Source organism: Talpa occidentalis, unplaced genomic scaffold, assembly GCF_014898055.3.
Source record: "Talpa occidentalis isolate TD23 unplaced genomic scaffold, MPIMG_talOcc4v2.1 talOcc4.8, whole genome shotgun sequence".
NCBI classification, from domain to species: domain Eukaryota; kingdom Metazoa; phylum Chordata; class Mammalia; order Eulipotyphla; family Talpidae; genus Talpa; species Talpa occidentalis.
This window is the reverse complement of record NW_023605194.1, coordinates 102759495-102785536: the sequence shown is the minus strand read 5'-3', so window position 1 is coordinate 102785536 and position 26042 is coordinate 102759495. Positions and strand designations below refer to the sequence as shown.

Genomic DNA, 26042 nt, shown 5'->3' with positions numbered 1-26042 from the left:
AGGTTAAGTTTCCTGGGTGACTTACCCTAGAAGAGCTGAGAATGCGTCCATTACTTTCTCATCTCAGTTCCGATGGTTTTTTTAGTCTGCCAGGATGGTTTCAGGTTTATCTTGTTTTCTTATTTTTCCATGTGTAATGCCTCTCCAAGGTAGTTGTTTGTTCACAGAATTTATTTTGCTCTTTTGCACCATGGCAGGAAGATTTTATTTTTACTACTGTGGAGCCTGAAAGAGTGAATCTGTCTTAAAAATGTAGGTCTCACTGCTGACAAAGATCAATGCACACTTCACTACATTCCCTAAATATTATTTACAACAGATATTTGAATTGCTTCCTCAACAGAAATGCAAGAAACAACAATGTGCCAAAGAAATGCCTTTGCGAAAATCTCCAGGAATAATTTCAAAGTGTCATTCAACACAGTGCCTCAACTTTACTTGTAAGACCAGAATACAAATTTCTTTTAACATGAGTCTTTTAATCTGAAAAACTATGAAGATAATTTGTTTGATTAGATGAATAATTATGGAAACACTACATTTTCTACTATAAATAATTTTATCCAGTATCATTGACTTTACAAAGCTAATTGTGATGGCATCTTACTACAAAGAAATTCTAGAAGATAAAGATGTGAAATGAAAGGGCAAAAGAATTGAGACTAACATCATTAAATTTTGCAAATTATTAGGCATCAAAATATGGCCCACCATACTGGGGTTGGGGAGCTGTCTTTGCCCTCAGGCATATCACATCACACCTATACATGTCAGTTTTCTTTACTGTGATAAATTGTACTGGTCTGGATGACCAACGTCTTTGCCATTCTGTAGGTGGGTTGGTTCTAAGATGATATGAATCTACTATTCCATTTATCCTATATCCTGACAGAGGAATAGAAATTAGAAGAACTTCCAAAAAGATCATTATCATATGATTCTGTTTCCTGTTCTCTTTCTTTTTATTCTACATAATCTTCCTTATTCATTCTTTTACTACCAAGTTTTCTACTACTGCCTCTATTTGGAAGAATACCAAATATAGATAGCTAGTTCTTATTCTTGTGTTCGTCCACACTTGTATTTTCAATGACCACTTAAGTCTGGAGTTTTTTACATCTTTAAAAACGATTCCTTATATTCCACTGTCAGAAAACACCATTAAAATTATACTTTTTTTGGTGTTATTTAATTGGCTCAAGAAGTGCCCATTTATGGATGGATAAGGAAAATAAGGTGTATATACACAGTTGAATACTACTGGGCTATAATGTAACACCTTGCCTTTCGCTACATCAGAGAGGAATTTGAGGGGATTATGCTAAGTGACATAAGGCAGACAGACAAAGGCAAATACAGTTTGGTTTCACTTATGGCAAAGAAACAAAACAAAGGAGCAAACGAAACAAACCTGGGAGATTATGAGAACAAAAGAAGGGAGACTAGGAGTGGGTAAATCAGGACAAGGGGCCAATTATGTGGTAGTGGATGGAAACTAGATTTCTGGGGCTCATCATGAGGTCGTGTATACAGATGTTGTGTTATAATGCTGTTCATCTGAAACCTATATAATGTTATGAAGAATGTCACTTAATAGCAATTTTATAAGAGAAAAAAATAAACACCATTTGTGATAATAAAAATATGTTGTCTTTGGTTGCAGATATTTTTTAATATCTCCTTCTTGCTCATAAATCCCCTTTTCTGACTAATTTATACACTTACACAAATCTGTATGTTCTATTTCCAAATTAAAAAGATTTCTCCCCATCCCAATTGTGACTACAACATGGAGTGTTACACAACAGAGTTCACTGTGTACAATTTTTCTCCCTATCACTTACTGTGTTATTTCCTTAATAGGCATATTTGATCATGTCCTGTTCCTTTCAAAAGTGATCTGTGACTTTCCATTGCAAAGAAAGCAATATGAGCTTTATGTCTTAGAATTTTTTGGGTCTTCACTTCTGGCCACATCCTTTCATTACAATTATCTCTCTTAGACATCCTGTACTTGAGTCATTTCAGACTACTTAATTCTTGCTGTTAATCACAATAAGATTTGGCTTTGTAATAGATACCCATAGAACTCTGATTCAGCCAATGATAAATTTTAACTATGTGATATAACAACCCAGATGTACATGGTCCAGCGCTGATGTAATAGATCGATTCCCTGTGGTCATGTAGTAAGGCAGACTCTATCATCTGAAGTGTTTGCCTTTTTGCAGTGCAACCAGCTGTGACTCAGCACCACGCCCCCATTTCTAGCAGTGTGAAAAAGGAAGTGAGGAAGAAGATCACAACCTCAGTATTTAAAATATATTCTGAAAGTTATATGCTTCATTTCTTCTCATGTGTCATTGGCCATATTAGTTGCATAAAGGGTAGAAAGCTTTATGCTAATCAAATAGATGTATAGCTAAAACTGCTATCACTATGGAGGAAAAAGAAAGCCAGATACTTAAGAATAATCAGGAGTCCTATGTTTCCTAAGTTGCTGGTGGTGATAATGAACTTTCCTTTTTTCTCTCCTTCTCCCTCCTGAACTTTCTCCTTCTTCTACTTTCTCTTCTGCTTCCTCTCCTCTCTCTACTTTCTTTTCTTCTTAGCTTCATGCTTTTTCCTATGATGTTCTGAGTTGAACAACTTCTTATTCCACCTCCATCGTTAAAAATTCATATTCATTGTTCAGGACCAAAGCAAGCCATGCTTCTCAAGATTCTGTAGTTTTAAATCAATCTATTATCCTCTTGATTTCCTTTTGCATGCAGTGTTAGACTTTAATATCTAATATATTAGTTTTCATCTTATTTTGGTCGCATAATATTTGTCTGCATTGCTTTGTATATATTGAAATTTGAAAAGTAGATAGTTGAGCATCTAATATGTTCTGGGATCTGAATGGTTTATCTCATTTTACTCTATTAAAGAAGAAACCAGTTAAACAAAAAAAATAACAACACTCAGAGATCAAGTGGCTTCATTAAGCATATTCAGTTAGTAATTGTAGAGAAATAGTTCAGTTCATCAAATGACAAACTTGCCAAAAAACAGTTTGCTGAAAGGCAATTTGTGGAAATTAGACATCTTAAATTATTGAGCCTCTTAAAATATTTTTATTTCTTAGGGTTCATTTCTTTTTGTTTGTCAGTTCAATATAATTGAACATTATCTTTAAGTATTCACATGCACTGGTATTTATTATTTTTTGAAGATGCGTCTTTTTTTTTTTTTCAATAGCATATTATTTTGTCTCTTTTGTCCCCTTACACCTTATGTGTTGTGCTCATGTTCCTGATTTTACCTTTGAATAAGTTTCTGTATCTGGCTCTGAAAGAACTGAGATTTTCTGGAACTCTCCAAAGTGTAATTTTCTTCCCTTTATACCATGTTGCCTCATTGATTCATTGCTCAAAAATCTTGCTGAATTAGATTGAACTGCTCCCTTCTTGTTGGGAAACATAATATACTTTCTCCATGCTAAAAAGTGATTAAATAGTGTCAGAATTGATAATGTTCGATGATGATTTTCTAATAAGTGCTATTATAGTGTGGGCCCTCATTTGTAATCTTCACAAAATAAGGAGACTTTATGAGCATTTCACCAGAATCTTCTTATGGAAGCTTGGAGAATCACCAACTCAGCACTTTAACAGGAAAACTGCAGGTTATTATTTATCATCCCTCCATAGAATGATCCTATCCTCAGATAATGGTAATTTTGGCTGATGAATAGGCTCTAACTTCAAGTCTAGGCCTGAATGAGTGTCTGGTCCAGTCATAACACAGGGAAATCAGGAAGCTCACTACTGCTTGGCTTGTAGGTGAGCTTCCGGCAAAGCTGTCCTGCTGATCGTCTCTGAGGATGTCAAGAATGCATTTTGAGTATCTGTGTGGCTTCTGAGCTGTAGGCTAATCTTCCTCTAAATTTGCTCCTAAATTGACCTAATTCAAAGTACTGGAATCTATTCTGATCACCTTTATTTGATTGCCTGTTGCCTTGCCTCCAAATGAATATCTTGTTACACTATATTGATCTTTCACTGACTATACATTCTTGTTGAGGTCAGTCTCCCAATTCATCTAAAACACAATGCCCAATAGCAACCAAGTTATACTCTTGTATAAAGACAGATAATATAAACTGTTGTTTGTTTAGCACGTAGCAGTTAACACATGGTTACTTAAAATTTGACTTTACTGGTTGTCATTTAAATTTGTCAAGGCACGCTAAGAACAGCAAGATTTCCATAAACTGGAATACAATCTTACAGCTAATTCCTTTGAACAGAGATGCAGAAATTGTGCCATATTAAGCCTTTAATTCAATTTGGTTTATATTATACCCTTGTTTCTTCAAGGCATTTATTTTCTATGTTTCCCATTCCCTGGTGAATACCAAAAGCAATAAGCAGATACATTTTACTGTTAGGATGTCTGTTTCTTATTTGATTTGCAGAAATCACAAATATTTAGACTGCTTGAAATGAAATAATTTCTACTTTTTGGATGTCTCCATTTGGAGAGTTCTCTCTGTAGTGACTTGAGTATTTTATAAGTATTTTAAGAACTTAATTTGCCAGATGATCTATTCACATTATTGTTGTGGCCTAAAACATGCAGACCTTTTTTAGTGGGTGTACTATGGTAATAACACCAGAACGGGAGGAATCACATCCTCTCAAGATACAAATGATGTAAATTAACATTACCTTAATTAAAAAAAAAATAAGCAAACAAACGAATAGAATGCATACCTCACATATTATAATTGTATTCTATTTTTTTGAAGTTAATTCAGAAAATGCAGTCAACCAGGTGGTATCAAAAGGCTTTCCTACTTCTGGAGAGATTAGCATGTAAGTACTTCACAGCATATGGTTGAAAGTTCATTTACAGGTGTGATAGTTTCTGCATTTTGTTGTCTTAGGTCAGTGTCAGAGTGTGTTGGGGGCCTCCCCTGGTGGCACAGGCAGTTGAGCGCAGCGCTATAAGCTGTGAAGCTATCTGCAGCTTCTGCAGCACTGGTTCAATCCTGGCCAGCAAGGGTCCCACATGGTGCGGCAGAGCTCTCCTGTCTCGCCCACTGCTCCCCTCAGCAGTGTATTTCCTCAGTCTGCCTGTTTTGTTCCCTGCTCTGTCTCTGATGAATCCTCTCACCCTCCCGCACATCTGGCCTGTACCCCGGTTCTTGTATAGATAAAAATCTTTAAAAAAGAAAAAAAAGAAAAAAAAACTACTTAAAAAAAAAAAGTGTGTTGGGTTACCTGTATTGGCAGAGGATTTTTAGCTCTTTAAAATATATACACAATATAGATTCAATGAGAATTTATTATAGATGTAATACATTCAATAATTCTGTTGTTTGGCGAGCCAGGGAGGTGATATTAATTTTTCTAGGCGAATCAAGATCAGAGGTTCCGATTATTTCAGTGGGAATCACCACTCCTTGAATTATTAACTTTATTTTTCCTTCCTAATATTTCCCTCTCTTTACTTTTTCCCACCCTTAAACTTTACTCTTAAAAAATTTGAAATATCTATCTCTTTCAGTGGTCAAATATATTAATGAAGAAGAATTTTAATCACCTTAAATGGAAATATCTGAATGAAATATTCATAAATCCAAGGAGCACTTCACAAAATGTATCATATTAATTTCTGGAATTGCATGCAGATTTATGAGCTTACAAAAAATGGATTGGATGATTATTAGTTTCCTATTGCTGATATGACAAAAATACCACAAAGTTAGTGGTTAAAAACACCCAAATATATTATCTTACGCTTCTAGAGCTCAGAAGATTGAGATTAATCTCAGTGAACTAAAATCAAGATATTAGTGGGCTGCCTTCTTTTTTTGAGGCTCTCTGGGAGAGGGCATTTTCTTGTCTCGTTTATCTTCTAGAGGTTGCTTGGATTCATTGATTCATGCTTTTCTTCTTCAAATTCAGCAATGATAGATTGAGTCTTTCTCACATTGCTCTCACATTTCTCATTGTCTTTCTGTAACGCAGAAAGGCCACAGGGAAGGTTTTCTATGATCCCAGCAGACAGGTGCAGGAGGAGTCCTAGGAGCCATTGGCAGGCAGGGGTGCCAGAGAGGCCTAGAGGGTGGATGGCTTCCTAGCCCCAGGCATATCTTCACTCTTTCTGGGCTCTCTGGCATTCTCTCCTTCTCTCGTTCTCTTGTGGCCTCTGCTTCTGTGCTGGTTCTGCTTCTTCTAGTAGTTCTGTTCTTTCGCTCTGCTGACATCCCTGTGATGCCACCCTTATAAGCCCAGTCTCTCAGCCCAGGTGTATCCACCTACGTACGCCCACACCCCACTCCAGGTGCCCTCCATCAGGCATGCATTCACGACCGCAGGGATCTACCATAAATCCTAATGGCAGGAGGGCAGAAAAGCCTGACAATTATTTACCCTACACTTTCTCTGGTGCTTTCCCTTTTATACTCTCATTTTCTACTTGTAAGGACCCTTGCATTTCACTCACAAACCTGATTAACAAAGGCTAACTGTTCCATCTCAAAAGCAATGCTTAACAACATCATCCAGGCAAATGAGCATATTCACAGATTTCAGGGATTAGGATAAGGGAAACTTTAGGGACCCGTTATTCTGTGCACCAAAGGGAATGGTGACATTAAACAAACAAAGAAATATTCTGGAAGATTTAAAAATGTCCAAAATGGAGGCATATTTTCCTTGATTTTTCAGATAACTTAAGTAACACTCATTTGTTTGCTGTTTTATTCACTAATGCCCAGATTCTTAAATCTTCTCTAACTACCCATGCTAGACCATTTCGCATGCTAGGAAGGAGAGATGAAAAAGAGTAATGTTGATGTTCTGAGTCCAACTCATAATGTGGCTGGAAAGATATACAAGTGAACTAATTACCAGACTATGACACATATGTGTGTCTTTATGGTCAAGGGCAACACAGAGTGCCATGGCAGTGCCAAGCACATTGGGACCGGGATGGCTGAACGTGGTGTGTGTGTTTTAATTTCAAAGTGGCTACACTTGAATACTGTACACACAGTCTTAGAATAGTGTTTTAAGAAGGGCAGTTGCATGCACAAGTGCTTGTGCCTCTGTTTGCATTATGCTGATATAATAACTATTGATCTAAGGAGGTCACATGGCCATGCTCTGAGTTGAGAAAGGGAATCACACAGAGACATAAATAATGAAGGCATAATTAGTTGGATTTGTTACTATGTTAGACCCTTGGTCTCTAGTGAGTCTTTTGCAAAATATACTCACCCTCTTCTAAAACCCTCAAAGTCTCATCTAATCAAGGCATCTAGCTCAAAACCATTTTCTCATGATCTACATCAATCTTTATGGAGAGGAAGCTCTTTCAGTGTTGTACTTTATCCAGAGAACTCTGAACTCATACACTCATCATCGATGGTGAGGAATAATATAATCTCAATTAGTAAGGTAAAAGGAGGCACACAAAAGTTACTGTTCACTAGATTTGGTGAGGTCCAGCTAGCATATGATCCAGGGATAGAGACTGTTCCTTAATTGGGTCATTCTATCTACTTCCTAAATTTACTTCATTAATCTCTGCTGTGTTGGCCTCTGGGTTTTTTGTTTGCCTTTGATACTTGAATTTGTCTTTCCTTTTGATAAGAAATGGTTCATATACCATTGAATAAATAATTTTCTCAATCTGTTTATTTCCATAGAAATTCATTTTGAACTGCCACTGTTTTAGTTCAAGCTGCTTTAATTTCTTTAAAATTTCTGTGGCTTTTAAAAAATCTAATTAGAATACACCCCATGACCAAAGAGACATATCTATTCTTTTATTTGAAAGAACATTTTTCTTTCTACAACACAATTTATGTCAGTGCTCTTAGTATTCTTAAAAGACTTTGTGTCTAACTCTTAATTCCTAGTCTGGTGAAACCTGAAATCTTTGTTAGACTTACAAAATGTCTTAGAGCAACATCATTAATTTAGTCTTTACTCTGAGTCCATGTCCTACAATAACAGCAGACCATGTTCTGGTCTTTCAAAATTCTATTTGCAAACTGAATAGATCTTTTCTTCAGCTGATTTCTGTCTCATACCATGTTAAAAGCAACTAAAAGATACAAACTGACACTTTCAACATTCTGTCTGAAAATGTTCTTAGTCAGATTTACAAGTTCATTTACTGCACTTTCAATTGGAACAGGTGACACTGGCCACTGTCTTCACTTAAAGAACACATGGATGTCCATCTTCCCAGTTTCAACACCGTCTTCTACTGCCCTTTTGGTCTCTTAACTGTTTGTCATTCCTCCAACTTTCACTAACACTTTCCTTGCTGATTTTCTAGCTCCTGCCCAGTACTTAGCCCTGAATTAATGCCAAATCTTTTGTTATGGTAGAACACTACCCCTAGATAATCACTTCTGTTTCAGTTGTCTCATATGCCTTCGTAGGAACAGCAATTCAAGTTGTTGTTGTTGTTGGTTTCCCCCTGCCAAGGTATACCAATCACTATCATTGGCCTGGACTCAGAAACTATGTAAGAATTGAGACTCAAAAAAGGAATGTACCAATTTCACAAAAAGATATTGAAATAAAACTAGGTCAACATCTTTACTCACACGTTTTGCTTATATACATTTAAGATGCCTTTTTTACAACCTCAAATAGGTGTCAAAGAAATACTCTAGAAACAACAGTGCTTTAAAAGTTATATTTAGGCTTTTTTTTTTTTTAATTGCGAGCAGTGGCTAGACCGCTGAAATACCTGCAATCTAGCTTCCTCTTTTCCACATATGAAAGCTCCCCAAAGATCCCAGAATCTCTTCTAAGTTATTGTAAGAATACCTCAAATTTTTATTTAATTTCATTTTAATTTTGTTTTGATAGAATTTTTATTTTGCACAATGTTCAGATGATGACAAAACGATGTCTGTGCTCAGACTCTGCAGATTAGGGTGAAATCATGGATGGGGGAAGAAGAAATATGCTGTATCTTTCTAGAAGTAGAGGCAAATCTCAGAATAATTTGAGGCCTGAAATGTTAGGTTCATAGTGAATGTGACAAATATCACCAGAGGAAGTGACAGTGATGAATGTGCTATTATTTAAATACTAAATTATTTATAATATAGATACTATAAATATATTAAACTTTAGCTTAATTAAATAAGCACTTAAAGAACAAAATCAATTTTTTTTGACGCCAAAATCCATCTGGCATCCTGAGTCACTGGCATTATATATGCAGGAGATACATCTATTACAAATTTGCCTGTGGATTTGTACATAGAAATGAAGCTTTCTACTCTTTAGTGCTACTTATTGTATGCTAATATCTCCTAAAAATTTTCCTAGTTCTGTGACTTTTCTTTTACACACATAAGTTAATTCACTTTAACCTTTGAATAAAGTTATTAGAAATTAGTGTTGTTTTGGATATAGATACTCTCATCAGCAGTTTAATAGAAAATTGGGTGAGTCTTTATAAAATAGAGATAGATAGCAAACTTTGTTTTATAACCCTGTGATTCCATTATAAGGTCAAAAAAATAGAAAATATGAAATTCATTTCCATAGGAAAAAGTTTAGAGGTGTCATTAATTATTAATTAATGACCTAGTTTTATATAATTAGTATTCGATCTTGGGTGATACTGAAAGAATTTAATATTGTGGTTTCAATATAAAAAATTGTATTTAGTAGAAAACATGGAGATTTCTGAAGAAAAGTAGACCTCAAATTTCTCTAATACAAAAGAATCCTGTCTTTTATCATTTTAACCATTTGCAAGTGCAATGACCTGAATTCACTTGACAAGATAATTTATAATTCTTTGAAGTGCAGGTTTGAGAGAAGTTGATGTTGCATGAGAACTGGGCCAGCTAGTGCATTTAATTAAATAGTCAGCATTTATTTCTTAATGCAGCTTTGTAGTTCCTTTATGGAGAACAGCAACAAAATCCAGTAATTAGGACAGTACAATTGACATTAAATTTCTCTGCTTAGATTTTAGTGGATTTGCTTTTGATATAATGTGTTATCTGTTCCTCATCTGATCCTTAGTCACATTGACTCTTTATACCCCCTGATCTATAAAACATCCATTATTCATTAAAATTATTTCATTAAAAATATCAGACATACAAAAAGATACACAGAATGTTGTTGCAAACATCCATATACACAGAACACAGCTCAAGAAAGAAAACATTACTAATAAGGTTGAAGAGCAAATCCATGTAGGAAAAGTTTTGCTATTTTCTTCTCTTGCCTGCTTGCTATTCCTTCTGAACTTTATCCCATGTCCTCACAAAGGGGAGTATTCAAAGTCTCCTATTCCATTAAAGCCCTCAAAACCAAGCTTCTAGGTGTCCTGAAAAATAATTAACCCTAAAGCAGACAGCCTTCAATATCCCACATAACATTCAGGTTCTCTCCCTACTATTTTTGGAGATTTTCTTCCTTCCTTACTTAGTGCTTCATATTTAATATTATATCAGGGGGAAAAGAGAATTTTTTTGGCTACCAAACCAGCCAGATTGTTGGAAATGAACGTTAACTCAGTGTGCTGTAAGAATGCTGAAAATGTTCTAGTATAGTATTCAATATTTTTAGGTCTGCAGTTTGGGAATATTAAGAGGTAAAGCAATTGCAGCTGCTCCCAGTTTTCAATTAAGCAGAGTCATGAAGTTCTAGACTCACTGACTTGAGTGTTCTTGGATGTTGAAAGGAGTCTCCAATAATTGAATATGTAAATTAAAAGGTGTCATTGGAATCATCCAGTCTCTGCAGCAAAACAGCAACCAAACAATACTGAAACTCAGCACTGTGCTTTTCTTTTTAAACTTATGTTTGTCTTTGTGTTTTGAAAAATCTCATACAAGATATAGGAGTCAGGGAAAAACTTGAGAATTTGTTTACAAATGTCATTATTAACATAGTAAAATACAAAATAAAGATATATGAGCCTTACATATAAAGAAGATTAAACATAAAAACATTTCAATGGTATCCTGGTAGCCAAAAAGTGTGCAAAATATAGGTATTTCTAAGTCAGACAGCAATATATAAAACTAAGTGAACTTTTTGCCAATAATGATAGAAATCTGGATTTTCCTGTTTACTAGTTAGAAGTAACGGTCTCCTAGTCTTTTTCTGAGAAAATTCTTTTCACACCACTAGTTCCTTCTTTGCTCCTCTTATCCAAGGGGGTGTTAAAATGAAGCAGGCAGGCCCTTATGCCAACATTAGAACAAAGTACCATCCACGGCTTCTAGCAAAATCATCCTCTTATCAGGACCAGCACATCAAGTGAGTCAGTCCATTGTGTTAAAGTTAATTCCTCCAGCTATAAAACAATTTAGGAACATATGTCAATGATCCCCAGTGTTTCCTAGTACATTTGCATAATTACTCATTATATGATATTCCAAAAATTGTCCTCATTTAATAAAATTGTGGGCTGACATGTCAGTGTTGAGGCACACACCTAACAACCCTCTCACCAACAAATAGGGTGAGCAAGCAAGTCCTCTGAAAGCTTCTGAAGCTCTTTGAGCCAAGCAAGAGTCAGAGTGTTATCAGATCTGATCTGAGATAATCCAGATGAAGAAGGCAATAAAGTGTGTGCAATAAAGTGTGTGTGTGTGTGTGTGTGTGTGTGTGTGTTTCACTGGAAGGAAAATACCTAAATACCTTTAAGAAATCTTATGAAATATTTGAAAATTTTATAACTATTTTTTAAAGCAGGTCTTTATCACAAAACCTAAAGTATACACTTGTACTGAATTATCGGATCTGCATTTGGTAAAAACATAGTCCTTCAGTTTTGTACCTTTTAATGACCAGCAGATAAGTGATTTGACATTTCTCCAGGCATCATGATGAGAGTATCTGTGGAGCTTGGGTTATCTCTGAAACATGAGAAAAAAAGTTAAAAATAAGAAAAACAGGATAAGTGAGAATAAGAAATATACAAAGAAGAAAGACTAATAAACCGTGCAGAGAATGGTAGAAAGTAATTCAAGGAAATTTTTTTGTATCTCACACACTCATTTTACACACATGTGTGAGAGTAATAAATATACACTATCTGACATTTAGTGTAATTTCTCTCTTTGATGTTTGGCCATAAAGGCCCAAAGTTTGAGCTCGATGGGACCTTGGAGGGCACTGAGACATTTGAAAGCTGCCACTTGCCAGAAGCATAACAGCTGGCTGCTGTCATGCTGGGATTAGATGCCAGGCTCCAGGCATCCAGCCCAGCAATTTCCCCACAACAATCACATCGCAGCAGGCCATGGCGTGCCCAAACTTACGCAGAGCATAAGTGGATCAAGAATTTGCAGAGGCTAGAACTATGTGTATTTACGAGGAGGAAATACAAATCCAAGGAATGAAGAATGGGACTATCTTTTGTGAAATAGCGTCTTCTATAAACGGAAGTAATTCTCTTTCATTTACGTGTCCAGAACCCATCATTAAAATTCACATGAGAGTTATTGCCTATTACTGCCAGATCTACAATTGCCTGCTCTTCCAAATGATGAATGAAGCCAGAATAAATATTATAGATTTTTTTAAAGCTGCATATAATGTGGGCAACAGCATAAACTTATGACATTTCACCTCACTCAGCAAACATAACACGAAGGTCAGGCAGGATAAATGTTGGAGGGAAAGAAAAAAATATTATTGTAACTTCATATTGTCTTCTAATACTGAGTGATGGAACTGTATCACATTTAATATTAATATGAAAAATGGGATCAAAATGTATGCAAAGGAGAAGTACTTTATCATAGTAAAGATTTATGGCAGGGCTATAGGGAAAATCATAAGTGAGGCAATTTTTAGAAAATGTCATTGTGGTGAGTGTTTATTATTCTTCACATTTTCTTTGAATCACTGAGTTTTCATTCAGCGGCTACAGACTGAGCGTCTATGCTGGAAACTGTGTTCTGCTCTACGCAGCAGGAGTGAACAGAGCAAAATGTAGGTTTGTAGCGATGATGATTTTGCAAAAGGCAAAGACGGCCACTTCCCAGGTGAGCAAACCTTCTCGCCAGTTGATGAGAAACGAGGGTACACCATAGATACATGGACTGTCCAGTAATTGTATTCAAGAAAATGAGATATTTTGCTCCATTTCATTATGAGAACAGCATGTTGCTTTTCACTAAATTTCCCAAGAGTAAAGGAATTACAATTTTATTTTTAACATCTCCCCTAATTTTTACTTGGAAGCCAAATGTTACATGCCTCGTATGTTACAGTTGTATTTTTAAAGGGCTGTATATTGCTTATGATAAGTTTTCAGGCTCGATCAGTTGCGTGGAATTCTGTAAATAAGACACAGGAGACTACTGGAAGAATGCCTGGGGTCATTGTTAAGTGCAAAATAGGCGATTGGACACATGGCCAAGACAAAGAAGTTCACCTCTCTTCATGTTGGTTTCTATTCACATCCTACACTATATATTTCTTAGGCAAATTTCAGTAGTAAAATCTGGGTCAGAGATAACAAGGGAAAAGCCAGATGTTTTGTGATGAAAGGAGAATGATGTCCTACGGTCTCCATATTGGGAGGTCAGGATTGCTTGGTGACGCAGCTTTGCCCTCACTCCCTATGGATTGCAAATGGGCTGCCCCAGCCCTGCTCATGAAGCAGTCTAAGCTGTTTCATTGAAATGAATGGAAATTTAGAAATCTAAAAAATGTAAAACCAAAAAAAATAAATTATGCCCTGTTCTTTCTCCTTTTTACTAAGTAACTATGTGAGGTCCTCCAGACTGCATGCAGTATGCTACATTAGCAGCACCAATGAGCAGAATGACCCAAGAGAAAGAAGATGCAAGTTGGATGCACCATCAGCATTGTTATTGGCTTCTATCATCTGGGCTTATAATAAAAATTGGAATAATCAGCAAGATACTCACACCCAGGAGGTTATCATTTCTGCCGTTTGACCTAAAATGTCTTTTAAAAGGACTTGCCTTTGCTGAATTTCTCAAAGTTGATATTAAATATTTAATTATAGTAGAACTGACTGAGAATATCTTTATTTACTGCTTTGCAATCAGTTTCAAGTCTTCAGACATAAATTCAATTCTAATACTAATCAACATAATTAAGAAATTTATAATAGTGTTCCTTAGGGTAATTGTTGTGGTCATGAAACTAGAGGTTGAAAACAATTTTTCTTTTTCTCCCTATTTCCAGAGATGACATAAGAAAAATTATATGTAAGGTGCTGGTATTATCTACTTCATTTCAGAAAGTTGTTTCAAAATATTTCTGAAGCTTATTTGGACATTCTCAGTAGCAAAACTTTCTTCATTGAGGATGAGTATGTTAAGGAAATAACCTTAAGTTTTGGAGGCATCATTAAGGAATAAAGTAGAATTTGAAATGAGTAATTTCATTTCTAATCAAAGGAGGAGTAATTTCAAAGGAGTGCAACTAATGATCTTGTGTGCTGTGTCAAAAGGTGACTTATCTGTGTAGTATTGGGGAGAGCACCACAATTAGAATATACTCAATGTTGGATACTTTGGGGGTGCATGGGTGCCTTGGGGAAGGAAATTCTATGGGGACTGAATCTGAGGGGGTGGGGGGAAGCAAATATTGTTTTAAAAAATTTAAAAAATGATAACTGTTAAAAAATAAAAAAAGAAAGATTGAAAATTAAAAAAAAAGAATATACCCAATGTTGGATACTTTGGGATTGGAGTATTTAAAGGGGAAAAGCTGATTTTCAATTTGAGATTGTCATTGCAAACTAGGTACAAAATACCCTAACTCAAATATATTTTCTCATTGTAACTGATTGTAAATTTCATCCATATCTTTAATAAATCTTGGGACAAGACACAGTGCCTGATCTAAGATAATCAGAGGAAAATGCATGTGTAACATTGACAAGATGGTCGTAATTGTAAGTATAAGAAAGGGATAGTAAGAAAAAAATATCTAGGAAATAGAGGATTTAAACAAATAGACAATTATGAGATGGAATTACAAAGGAAGAGTAAAGTAAGGGGATTGAGAGAGTTGTGATGGTCAGGAGAGACCTGCCATTTTTATAAAATTAGCTTTTTTTTTTTTGGAGAATTAGCTGAATTGCCTAAAAAAGTGCATTATGAGTGAGGTGATTGTGATTTTTTAAGAAGTCTTGTTCCATTTGTGCCGGTTGTTGGATCAAAGCCAAGTGTTTCCAGATGGCCCCATAAGCAGGAGGTCCCTTGACAACTCACTCCAGAGTCTGAAACAAATGGAAAATGAAAGGTATGGCTCCTCATTAAGATTATCTATGTCTTCCAACAGTGGCATCCTTTATGAAGCCTTTTCCTGAAGCTGTGACTGCTATTCCCATCACAGAAGCTATTTCACTTAAGAGAAGGAAAGATCTCGTTAATAAATCATAGTGTTTGATATTCCTATAGCATTTTTTAAACGGCATGTCAACACTTTGCAGGAAATGAAATAAAGTAGACGCAGAGAAAATGTTACAACAATTTCCCCTTTTTATGTGTCATATGGAATGATCAATTTCTCAATAAACTTGAGATTTTAGATACACATGTTCAGTCCACATGCATTCATATGTAAAATAAGAAATCACTGTAATTTGCCTAAAGAAGTCTTAACAATGAAAGGACATTTGCTTGTGGGTGAAGAATGAGCATGGTCAAACCCATTAAATGTTATTTTCAATTTGTTTACTCAGAAAAATACATGAATGTGAATAAAGGGATGGAATCTAATCTTTGCTTTATGTGAAAACACAAACGTAAAGAAATGTATCTTGCTGTATTCTGAGGGATCTCCACAGAAGACTGGCTATTACCAGGGGGTGATATCAGTTGATATAGTACACAGACATAACCTAGAAATTCCAGAAAAATTTTTATGCTCGAAAGAAGTGAATTGGAGTGCCTCCCCTGGTGGCGCAGCGGTTGAGCGCTGGGCTGCAAAGCTGCCCGGAGCCTCTGCAGCGCTGGTTCGATCCCCGGCCACTGGGAGAGGGTCCCACATGGCGCGCAGACCTATCCTGTTGTGCCCACTGCTCCCCTCAGCAGTGTACTTCATCACTCTGCATGTTCTGTTCCCCGCTCTGTCTCTAGTGAATTCTCTCACCCTCCCGCACTTCTGACTGTACCCAGTGCTTGTATAAATAAATAAATAAATCTTAAAAAAAAAAAGTGAATTGGAGATTCAGTAAATATTAAAAAGAAAAAAATAGGAATAGTTGATGACTAGGTGTCACTCACTCAAAGAAAAAGACAATCTTATTTTCATTTAATTTCATATCATACAATAGTCATTAAAATTATTGCTTATTATTAATTGTCTAGAATTGACTATTAGAGCCTGCATATATATTAACAATTTTCTTATCCTGGAAACAAATCCATATTTATGCGTAAAGACTATTATTGTGAATGAAATAAAATAAAATGAGGTAGTATTGATCTTATCCTTTAAATGGGGTTAATTAACTTTAAAGAATGGTGCTATTATGCTCTGGGTTTTTAGATTATGTTACTGATTATTGACTTTGATTCCTTAGCTTGAATACATACACTCATAGTTACGTCTGTGGTTGACCTGAATGAATTGGTAGTCTTAGTCTTAAGCCCCGTGATGCAATGTTCCCTTATAGAACATTTCAGGGATCAGTCTTGGACAATGTAGGCCTTATTTCTCAGAGAGATATGATCAGAATTGTGTTTTAAAAAAATTATTCTGGTTATATAGTGGAGAACTGAATGGAAGGGGCATACAGGAGAGTGGGTATTTCCAAAGCCAAGTGATAAAAGCAGTATTATCCATTTGTTAAGAGCGTGAACTCTGAAATTTAACTACTTTATTTTAAATGATCTATATCTTTGTCTTACTGTGTGACCTTTGGGAAGTCACTAAATCTCCCTATTTTTCTGTCCACAATTTTGGAATAATAATACTTCTTACATCTAGGATTATCATGAAAAATAAGCAAGTTAAGATACCTTAGAACAACCAGGTACAAGACAAGCACAATGCAAGCACAATGTTTTTGGACAACTGGGATGGCAGGAATGCAGATAAAAATAAGTGTATACATTGAGTACATTTGGATATTTGAATGCACATGACTTTGTGACAGTCTGACTATGGGGGAGGTTTGGAAGGGGGCATGTAATATGTTCTTCACGAAATGCAAGAGCTGATAGAGGAGACATTTTGAGAGTGGTGGAGCTTTCAAGTAAAATTATTCATGTCAATTATGTACTAAGCCAAAATATTTTTTGTTGTATTCATTGCTTTGTACAGAGTAGAAATACAGCATAAGTTAAGTCCAGGGAACAGATTAAAGTTAGGAGTTCCGAACTTCATTTAATTGGTGCTTGAATGAGTCACACAAGGTGAGAGATATCTCTTTAAGTATGATGCAAGTCTTGTATCCACATTTTCCGAAAAAGCCTTTGGTCAACATTTGAACTCTTGCTAAGACCATGGATCCTGATCTGTTAGTATAAAAGCATCATTAACACAATAAAGCCTTTTAAGACAGTCAGATGTTATAGGAAATGGACTGTTGTGAATGTGAATAAATCCCTGGTCATTGCAGTTTTTTCTTCTTATAACTAATGATTTTTCCTTGTACTCACTATGGAGCTGTCCTAAAGTATGTTTAAACTCACATAGTTTGTTAATAATGTATTTTCTTGTAGTCAGACTCATTCTTAATGCTTTATAATTCTTTGAATCCTTCAAATAGAGTGCAATGTAAGTGCTCATAAATTTGATAGATCATTGATATAAGCTATATTTCTTTCACTTGGTCGATTATTTTTATATTATATAAAAGGGCATTAAATTTTAAGCAAATGCATGTGATCATATGCCAACTTCAATGATTTATCCATTTTATTTTCTGTGTTTTTCTAGTCTGCTCCCAGTTTTCAAGAGGAGTCTATGCTATTTTTGGATTTTATGACAAGAAGTCTGTAAATACCATCACATCGTTTTGCGGAACGCTCCATGTCTCCTTCATCACCCCCAGCTTCCCAACAGATGGCACTCATCCATTTGTCATTCAGATGAGACCTGACCTCAAAGGAGCGCTTCTCAGCCTGATTGAATACTATCAATGGGACAAGTTTGCATACCTCTATGACAGTGACAGAGGTGAGTGACAATATCCCTATCACTTTGTAATGGGTCAAATTCAATGTCTACACTTGACACTTATATGTGACATTATAAAGCTACAGGGGTGCATTAAAAGCCAGGGGTCACTTGGTTTAGTTTTGCTACATATGTGAATAATGCAGTTCAAAACCTAAGAAGCAGATTTAGAATAAAACAGAAATAAGTCATGGATATACAATTTGCAAATACAGACTGTGTCAACTTGATGCTCAAATATTGTTCAATGTAAAAAGTACCTTCTGGCTCAGCACCTAAGACCCTAGGTTAACTAGAGTATTAATTCCAAGGTCAGTGAAGTGGCTGCCTTAAAAATTATTTTACGTACAATTTACATAAATATATAGATAAGAACTTCAATAGGAATTTAAAGTTACTAAATATTTTCACATGTCAACATTTATTTATATTGAGGTAAATTGGATTTACAACACTATATACTTTAGGGATACATAGTGTTCAGACCCCTACAAATATATTTCATCCCTCCACCGAAGCACCAATAATATTCTACCATAGTCCCCCTTGTTTTATGAGGCAGGTGGCACTATCAGGAACCCTGCTTTCAAATGAAATCCCTGAATCTCAGGGGAGTTATACTGGCTTGTCCATAAGGCACCCACGTGTGACATAGCAGAACCAACTTCTTTTGACCCAGCCCAGGCTTTTTGCACAATTCTATGCCCTTATTTATTGTGAGATGTTTTTGATTCACATGACATTTGGATGGAGTCACAGCTCATTATAATTAAAATTCAGGGTTTTTTTTTTTGTTTGTTTGTTTGTTTATGGCAGCATGTATATCCTGGGTATTTTCCACTTTCCTTGCTATGAAGTTTAGGATTAGTAGATGTGCCTGATTTTCATGTCACAGAATCACAGATGTTCTTAACCATTTCTTGGTCTATGATTTGGCTTCAGTGGGTATGTGTACTACCAGAACTGTGTGAATACTTTGTATATGTTCAGAATGTATTCTTTTTTTTTTGAGAGAGAGAGGATTCTCTCTTGAACTGAAGTAGGTTAAGAACCACTATTACAAGAGTGCTTACATGACAAACTGAGCTTTCTTCAGAAGCTTGTTTCCAGGAATATTTAAAGGTTCAAATGAACACCAGAAGGCTCTTTTGACCAAGAAAGGGCACCTTATCAAGCCACAAAGGGCAGACAAGAAGCGAGTCAGCCCTCAATCAATTCTCCATTGATCATCTTGCTGTCATTTGCCACAGCAACCCTGAGTCGGTCGTGATCAAGCAAGGTATTGGCTTCTCTGCTCTCTCCTCCCAGTCCCAGAATGAGAACGCTCAGTGGAAAAGTCAGTCAGCAGTATACAAACTGAAGAAAAAAATGCTATGTCAACAACTTTCCCCTGCTCTGCTATCCCTCTGGGGAATGAAGAGCTAAAATATGGGCATATTCTAAGTACATTTCACCCTTGCATCCTACTGATGTGATTCTACTCCCTAAATATATTTTTTTCCCAGACACTCTTCCGTCTCATTGCCATCTCTCCAGACCCAGCCACTATCAAGTGTTCATACCCTCATCTCACCTTGTAGCCAAAATTTAAAAATACATTTAAATGCTTTTCAGACCATAATACTCCCTGTTTCAAACACTTCAATGGTTTCTCATTGTGATGAGAATACAACTGAAAATTCTTAACTTGACTTTAAGGTCTTCTAGGGTCTGGTTCCTTCCAGTGTTTACATCTGCCCTGCTCACTCATGGTGTTAAATCTACCTGACTAATCTTTTGCATTCTCAGATGCACTAAATCAAACTCTTTTACCTCAAATCTCTGCCTCTCTCTCTCTCTCTCTCTCTCTCTCTCTCTCTCTCGCTCTCTCTCTCTCTTTCCTCCTAAGCATCTCAATTGTTATAGTATTTCCACAGAGGTGTGTTTCTTACAATTTTTCTCTCTCCAAACAATCTATTTCTATATATTACTTATCAGAACTTATAATTAACAATGGTGATCATTCTTTCACTCAAGAGCTGCTATTGAGTGAATATACTATATTCCAGGGACCCTCTTAATCTTTTACACTAGAAATTGTGTTTTTTATTTAAGATCTGGCTGTAAGCCCTAGAGGTGATGTCAAAGCAGTGCCCAGTGCACTGAATGGGAAGTTAAGATGTGTCCATAGAGATCTTCAATTAATGCTGCAGCAGCATTGATTTCCCATAAACTGTTAATAAGTGAATAAGCATCTATGTAGTTTAAACTAAGATATTAGAATCTGAATTTTGCTTATTAAGTTGAAGAATGGAAGGAAAATTCTCTTTACTGTCTGACAAGGTTGAAAGTGGCATTTTTAGTTGAGAGACACACTTCACCTTCACTGTGACTTCCTGAAATTGAATCTGAATGTCTGAGAAAATTCAAATAGACAATAGCTTTCTCTAAATAGAAAAAGAGAAACTCTAGTAGTTGAGGAGAGATACTGAAGAAAGACAAGCTCTGTGAAATAAATGATCAAGTGACTGTGGATGGATTTTTGTACTTGTGAAAAGGAACTGAGACTTTTAAAAATGATTTTAACACTTTAGAAATATTAAATGAAATTAAAGTGATGAGATAATTCCTGGTCTTTAAATTATACATACTGATTTGAGTTCAAGTACATCTGTTGAGAGAAGAACATTAAAGTAGAGTGATATTATTAAGTAATTATATATTAAAGCCAAACATGACCTGCTGGATACATTTTCAAGGTTTTATTAAATAACTGCTCATGTTTTAATATGAAGAGTATTAACTGGCCTTTTATCTGAAACTAGCTGCTGAGATAGTGTGTAAGACTCTCCAAATACTGATAAAAGACTTTAACTTTATGTAATATTTCACTTGACTCAGGAAAATATGATTGCTATTTGACCTTTTCTTATTAATGAATGACTGAATTTCTATAGGTTTCCCATCATCTGATATTGTAGAAAGTTGATTCAGGCATCTATCTTGTCAAGTGGTCATTTTATTTTGGTGTTTAATCCATTTCTCTTACACTTCAAGGAAACATTTCACCTTTTCTGTGTTTTATGATTTGAAAATGCTATGTTCTGTGATTTGAAAATGCTCCTATATTCCCTTTATAGCAGTGTTACACATGCTTTAAAAAATAGATCCTACAATTTCATCTCTACATGTCTTAATTTCAAAAGATTTGATATGTTCCTTGTACAGCACTTTCCCAACTTCCTTAATTTTATGTTTTGCTCCTTCTTTAGCTTTTAAGAATATTTGTTTTTCTGGACATCTAGACCAGATAAATATATTGTTGAAATTTCATGCATAAACACGAGAGTTGATGTCCTTTTGAATAGCATGGGATCTACGTGTTAAATCATTCTCCAAATGTCTATCTGAATCTGAGCTAGATATAAAAGACTGATTTTTTTTTTCTGTGCATTTTCATTGTACCTCTCTTAGCTAAAAGCACCAATTAACCTTTTCCAGCAAACTATGCATCCAAATGCTGAACAACAAGTACTGGAGACTACACCCCTACTGTAAACAAAGGAGGATATAGATACATCCTGATCTTTGTAGAGAACATCTTTGTCTATTTCAGGTTTGCCAGTGAGAGGAATGCTGAACTGTTCATTTGGTATGGTTTATGAGCTTAGAAATAAGGTGACTTAAGAACTCCTGTTTCTTTTCTCTACCGGAGTCACAAGCCAGCACCTATCACTCCTTGATGACTCAGTAGCCTTCCTGAAAGTTGGGTGTTATTACTCCATAGAGAGTAGGGGATATATTGATATCTCCAAAACATCTTGAGCAATAGAATAATGAAATTATTTATGTTAGTAAATGATGTTATTTATGTTAGTAAAAAAGAATGTAGTTTTTTCTTTAGCTAGATAGGTACAAGCCTTGAACCAGGACTTAATCAAAATGTGTGTTTTATTTATTGGTTAAATGTCAATAAGATAAAGTAATGTATTTCTACAGACAGTAGATATAAGCAGAACTAATGCTTTATATATTTATGTCTTGATTTTAATTTTGAGCCATATTATTTGTCCTCTGAAAGGAAGGCACTTAGATTCCAATTCCAAGAAGACATCATGCATAGAATAAAAATGCTTCCAAATTATAAATAAATCTTTTTTCAGATGTTCCTGAGAAAGTCAATGAGGGAAATATATGTTAATCTTATCTGGCTTAGGCATGCTGCCATGATTTAGTGATCATAAATATTAATTCTTATGCCTGAAAGATGAATAAGGGCAGTGAATTTTAAATGAAACAGAGAAAATATTTTTTAAGAAGAAAGACATGGTCTGAATGAAATATACCAATTTTCATTAACAATTTTTAATTCCACCCATTAATGTGCAAACTAAGACATTTAGACTTCCCCTGTTTTTAAGTTACTTGTAATTCTCACAGCATTATTGACACTAGCTGAAGATGAGACGATGAACAGCTGCTAGTAATACTTTGAGAGAACTTTAGGAAGATTATCAGCTTAAAAATAAACCTAGAACTATTAAATAACAATTAGTCATATGGAGAAGTAATCAATCCAACAAAAGTTTAGTCATTATTTTAGTTAAATGTCTGAGAGTTTAGAATTCAATTTTAGACTCATAATATTTTTGAGGGTTTTTTTAAAACATAGTTTAAATATATTATTAGGAGTGAGAGTTCATTTTCTTGATTTTTTTTTCCATTTGTAGATGAGCAACTGTGTAACTCGTTTCCTTTCATCTAATTCAGTAATAAGAAATCAGTCTTTTCTACAGCAAATCAAATATTCTATATATTAGTATAGGTATCAAAGTTGAATGATTATTAATTATTAATAGTTTTAAGTAAGCCAATGTTTATATAGATTTTCATTGTTCATAGAAGTATATATTCTCAATTATGATTGATTGAATTTATAAATTTACTTCTGTGTTAGTTTGTGTGAAGGAAAAGAGGTATATCTCCATCAATACTTTCTGTCCTAATTAGAACCTGGTACCAAGAGACCCAAAGCATGCATTTGTGTTGTATATAAAGAATTTAACTTCATCTCAACATTTGCAACATGCATTTTTTTAGAGGTTTTCAATTTTATAATGATCTGTTAATTTTAAAGTAACCAGACTAATACAAAATTCCTAGTTGAGGAGAAAGGGCAGATCGAATTGAAAGCATTTGAGAGTCAATTACTGAAAAAGCAAATCTAAGAATATGGATTATGAAGCATGGACAGCAGTCCCTTCAAATTTTGAGTTAAAGCATGCCATGGAGTGTGAATTATTTCTGGCAGTCCTTAGGAGATCATTTAATATAATTCACTTTCCTCTGAAGAAACTAAATTCATCAAGTGTTATATTGCACCACTTCAGTATCATTGATTAACACATGCATGCAGGTTTTTTATTTAGCAGGTAACAAAATATTAATTCTGAGAGTTTAATAACAGCATTCAAAACAGCTGTGAGTGACTTTTGGCAGATAGAATGGTTTGAAACAGAGCCATTTCTTTAAATGCATTGTTATTGATTTTATACATCATCTCTGTGTTCTTTGACAAGGTGAACTGCCAATAAATGTTAGGTTTAGAAATACCATTTACAAATTGTCATTTATATTTAAAATTTTTATAATATATGATGACAGTTGGGACAGAATATCAAGAGCATAATTCAATTTAATCAATGCACTTACAATTTTAATTTAGTATGTGGTTAACTTCATAATTAAATAAAAATGAATAATTCATTGCCTAGGAGAAAGGACTCCCACTGCCAGGGCCACATGAGATTATCACCCATAGAATATAATGCTTGTAAGTTGGTGACAAGGAAGAATTGTCCAGTGAGTGATTGGAATGTGGAAAAGTAGGATCTGAAGTGTGGAAGAGGTTTAGAAAATTAGCTTTTTTTCCCACTTGGGAAGAAAACAAATTGACTTAATAGCTGTTTTCAAGTACATTGATGGTTGTTGAGTTGAATGGATCACGATGACCAGCTGTGTGTGTTCCAGCTCCACTGAGGATAAAAAACAGGAAAAGGATTTGAATTGTGTCATGAAGGATTTAATTTATTTATAGTGAATGGAAATCACAGTTGATCAGTGAATTTTTATAATACATCATTAAAAGATTTTTGACAATGCACGTGGTCTCTGTTTAAATCAACCCTTGATAAATCCATGATTATCCTATATTTTTGTTATAAGACTGGAGAGAGGAAACTAATTTTTTGTTATGCCAAAAAAAGCTGAAATCCACCATAAAGTCAGCACATTTCCATTTTTAAATCTAAAATAAATGTAAATAATTTTAAATGCTCATTATCAAATATTTTAAAACAATAAAATATAGAAAATAGGATGAAGTCCCTAAATACTCTAAACCAGCCTGCTTAATGACCAATATATGAAGAATCTTGTTACGTTGATATCCCTCTGCCCTTCACAATGATATTGAAAAAGATACCTGACATCAAATCATTTTATATACAAATATTTCAGTATATATTTTGAAAGAATAATTATCTTGTTTTAATCATAACCCAATGTCATTATCAAAGCTAAACAAATTAACAATAATTTATCAATATCATCCCCTCTTTTAAAAATTTGTTTGAATCAGATGAGGTCCAAATTTTGCAATTGGGGTTAATATAGCTCTTATAATCTTTATATTGCAATGTGACTTCCCACAGCCTGGATTCTGATGACTGCAACACTAAGGTATTTGACATATTATTCCATGCTACATAGTCCTATACACTAGCAGCTAGATCTAGAAATTTAATGAGATTCATGTTCACAGTTTTAGCATGGATATGTCTAGATGTTATTGAATATTCCCATTTAGAGACATGTAACATCTGCTTAACTCTATTTTGTATTGTTAGTAGCAGTTGATCGTTGCCTTGTTTCATTAATTCACTGGGTATTTTGAGATGGTTTTCAGAAAATAACTTTGCTCCCTAACATCCTTCAGAGACAAATATATGTATATATGAAATGTCATTATGAATCAATGCATTTAAAATATTTTGTTTTAAACTCTTTTGCAGCTATTATACTTACTGATGTTCAAATTCATCTTTGTTTAAATCAATCCTCTTTAAATTGGCTCCTAAACATTTTGACACAGCACCGAAGGTTATGGATAGCTTCCTTGTTTTTTAGATGTTCTAGGCTCACCTTACATACACTTGGCTAATATTTAATAAATAAAAATTAAGGCTATTTTTCAGGTTGAAATACTTTTCAACAAAATTTAGGGTGTACTTGATTTTTTTCTCCCATGGTAATTAATTAAAATAGAGTGTAGTACCTTAACAAGGTTTATAGGAAGATAAGCTCATATTAGGTAAAACTCAGAATTTACATGCAAAAGAAATCAATATTCTTTTGAGAACGATATCTTTGTGAATTGAGGAAGATGAATTGATGAATCCTGAATTCTTTTTGGGGACTCGGTTTTGTGTTATTAAACTAATAGTAGAAATGATGTACTGGTTTGACTATCAAGAGTTTACGAGATGTAGAAGACAAATTTATATTTCTATTTCTCCAAGTGCTAACTTGCAGATTTAACTTTGGGAAGTAAAGTCTCCAGTTCTTTCCCTTCTCAATCATACATATGAGGTAATGTATGAACAACTAGAAATAAAATTAGAAGGTGTAGGATGCTATGAGCAAAATTACTGATTATTAGTGAAATGATTTAAGGTTTGGGAATTTAAACAATGTATAAAGCTGTGCTAAAAAACTAACTGCTACTCTTTGGTTATGCAAACATTGTAATCTCTGTAGGACTTGTCCCAATAACAACAACAGCCACAAATCGAGATATAATAAAAGGCTGAGGACAACATCAACCACGGCAGA

The 26042-nt window shown here is 34.8% G+C and overlaps 1 protein-coding gene across 1 annotated transcript in view; it reads left to right on the top strand.

Annotated features, from left to right (window-relative positions):
* The window catches only part of GRIA2 (glutamate ionotropic receptor AMPA type subunit 2), a 99644-nt gene that overhangs the window by 25081 nt on the left and 48521 nt on the right, over positions 1-26042 (top strand). The window contains exon 3 of the mRNA XM_054690185.1: positions 17931-18170. Within this exon, the coding sequence (XP_054546160.1) occupies positions 17931-18170 (240 nt within the window). The remainder of the gene's footprint in view (positions 1-17930; positions 18171-26042) is intronic.